The sequence below is a fragment of the Fulmarus glacialis genome, unplaced genomic scaffold (assembly GCF_000690835.1).
Source record: "Fulmarus glacialis isolate BGI_N327 unplaced genomic scaffold, ASM69083v1 scaffold16115, whole genome shotgun sequence".
Classification (NCBI taxonomy): domain Eukaryota; kingdom Metazoa; phylum Chordata; class Aves; order Procellariiformes; family Procellariidae; genus Fulmarus; species Fulmarus glacialis.
Genome location: NW_009211310.1, coordinates 18141 through 21236, shown reverse-complemented (window position 1 = coordinate 21236; position 3096 = coordinate 18141). Strand labels below are relative to the sequence as shown.

The following is a 3096-nucleotide window of genomic DNA, read 5'->3' as shown; positions in this document are numbered from 1 at the left end:
GGACATTGTAGCTAGGTGCCTGGTTTAGGTGTCCTCTGGAAAACTGATCTTATCACCAGTACTAACCTTATTATCTTGTAAGACTAGATAATGCTGTTACCTGCCCTCGACTTCATTTTCAGCCCATAATAGTCTGTTCTGGAGCCTCACTGGACACTGGTGTGTACATTCTCGCTCTGATGGCATACGAGAGATAAGGGAATTCAGTTTTCGTATGGCAAAATCCAGGAAGAAAGGGAAAGCATTAATGAGAGGGGTGTAATCTCCAAGGGAGCAAATACTTCATTTTAATTCAGCATTTCCCTTTGATGAAAACTTTAGTGAATGTTATTATGTGGAATTTATATGAAGCCTGGGTTTAGGTAATCAGCTTTAATATTTATACTCTTAGGGAAAAAATTGAATCATTAGTAAGCATGCATAATTAATGAATAAATTATATTTTTCCTTTGTTTTCCTTCAGGTATAAGGAAATGCTAGATCTAGTGATATCACCCAGCCTGACTGTAAATAGAGAGTGCCCTGACAGACTGAAGCTTAACCTTTCTAACATTTATGCCACGGCTCCAGATGACATAGAAGGTAGGCTGCCTCTTTTGCTTACTGTTTACTGGCTTTAGCATAATGTGTATATATACATGTAACCAAAGGGAACTGGCCACATCGAAGGCCTTTGCCTCTGCCAATTAGTTCTACAGTATAGTGAACAACTGAGATTTTTGAGTATTTTTTGTAGACTCTCCAGTTGTGACTGAATCCTTTAGTTCAGCAGTCCTTTAGTTCAGCAGTGGTTTGAATGCAAATGGAATTGAAATGTTTTCTATGTAGATATATATCTGTGTAGAGTAGGTGCATAAATATGCACATGTGCATGTATATGTTTGCTCTACTGGAATGATTACAGGTATAAAACGTATTTTGTGTAGAGCTGGTAGTTTTTGTTTGGACCCCACTAGAGGGGTGAGGAGCCCCAGTGGTGGCATGAAGGTGAGCCCTGTGCTTCGGTAGCTGTGCTGCTGCTGTTGGGGTGGGGAGCATTGGGACTCCCAAGCCCAACAACGTATCGTGCAGCCAGAAAACATTTTGCCAAAGCAGCCCCGTGCCCCAGTTTGCATCACTCTGAGATCATTGCTATCATCTCCAAATGGTTAGCCCTGCTGGCCTCTGGTCTGAAGTTTCACATTTGGCAGGTACCAAGGACAAATTCTTTCAGTGGTTGAGGCTCTGATGGAAATTTATCTGCTCTTCTCCTCCTTCCCCCCCATCATACTGTTCAAGTGAAGGAAACAGAAGAATGTTAAATCTGCTAAAAAGATTATTGGCAAGTGATGCAGCTGAACTAGTTCTTGCTAGTACAATCCCAGCTATTGTTTGCTGTGGTCAGGATCTGTCAGCCTTCCTGTTGGAGGGGAGTTAGCAAAAGGCACTGGCTATTATGTTTTAGTAGTATGTTAACCCTTCATTTATAGGCTCTTAGAAGCCAAGGAGATGTTTTGCTTGCATGTTTGCTAAGGCATTAGAAATTGCGTGATTAAATCACATACATCATGACTGCCTATTTACAAGAGGAGTTGAAGGGATAACAATCTAAAGGAAACATCCTTTTAAATGTACGTGTTTGCAGAAAAGATTAGAGCTAGAAATGATTTTTAAATACATCATTTTGTAAACTTCTTGGTGCGGGAACTGTTTATTATTATGCGATACAAATAAGAGCCAACATAGCACTTGTACAGTTGGACACCAGTTTGCTAGTGACAAGTCGTGTTGATACATTTCTTATAGAAATAATACGGTTATTTTTCTACAGAATGATCCCTGTGCTACCAAGATTATGCTCCTTCCCTTAAAAATACCTCTTGTTAATTTGAAGAACAGGAAAATGCTTGTGCATTTGTCAAGTCTCAGACTGCCAGAGCTTTTAATGCAATAAATGCACACAAACGTATGCTCTGTATTACACATATAGTTTTAATTTTAGCAAGTCTAGTTGCAATATTTACTTATGAAGATGTCCACATAGATGTCTGGCCTGCTGTTTTCATAGGTGCTTATCATGAGATGTGCAATTATATCAATATAATTTTCCAATGCACATTCTGCCTGTAGTCCTACACTTTTGGGTAGAAACACGTGTAGGTTTAACTTGCCTTTTTTTGGCAACGGCAGTACCATATTGCGTATTCACATGCAGTAAATCCCCACTTGGCATTCTTGGCAAACGTATTTACTCTGTACTTACCTCTTTCAAAAACAAAAAATTTGAAGATGTAATATTTTTCAAATAGAAAAGAAATTAAGCTTATGCTCAAACTGTCTGTTCTGCTGTTTTTCGAATGTAAAAGGCATTGCGAATTAAGTGAATTCAATGCAATTCTGTTTGGTAATGCAGAACAGTGTGACAGAAATTGTATAGTTTTTATTTTCACAATTTAAAAGTCTAATTTTCTAAACTGTTTTCTTTCAGGTAAGTCAAAGCAAATTTTTCAGAATGAGTTTGAAGTTGAGGCAGGTAAGCCCAGCTTTGAATTTAAAAATAATCTTTTTTTCTATATCTGTATGTGTAAATGAATATGTACATTTGTATAACACTATCCTTTGGCAATTTTAATTTTTTTTTTTTTTTTTTTTTTAACTAAACCTCTCTGCCTGTTGCTTGGGAAATAGGTTACTGTTACCCACATTTTATAGACAGAGGAACTGAGGCAGGATTGCTGGTGGGTTTTACTTTTCTAAGGTGTTTCAGGGTTGTAAGAGCGTGAAGAAGGAGTCCTTATGGTTTTGTTTCTGTCAGTGATTAGGTGATTCTGTTAGCGATTAGGGCTGTATAGGTTGCAGGATCCCTCCCCTGGCACACTCTCCTCCTGCCTGAGCTGTCCTTTGCAAATGGGTGAGTGCTCAGAGCACGTAGTGTCTGCAGGGAACCCTGGAAGAGGACAAAAGGGGTTCTAGCTGTGATATTTGCCCTTCTGCAGTGTTTTGGGGGTGTAGTCAGCCAGAGGGAGAGCTCTGGCAGAACTGGGGGACAACTTAGGAGAGGTGAGATCGGAAAGGGCCCAAGGCTTGAATTTGTTGTGGAAGAGGGTGCAAGGAGAG

General features: G+C 39.4%; 1 protein-coding gene across 1 annotated transcript in view; it reads left to right on the top strand.

Moving 5' to 3' along the window:
* Positions 1–463: 463 nt before the first annotated feature.
* The window catches only part of LOC104076592 (eyes absent homolog 2-like), a gene marked incomplete at both ends in the record, with an annotated part of 8384 nt that continues 5751 nt past the window's right edge, over positions 464–3096 (top strand). The window contains one exon of the mRNA XM_009577510.1: positions 464–582. Within this exon, the coding sequence (XP_009575805.1) occupies positions 464–582 (119 nt within the window). The remainder of the gene's footprint in view (positions 583–3096) is intronic.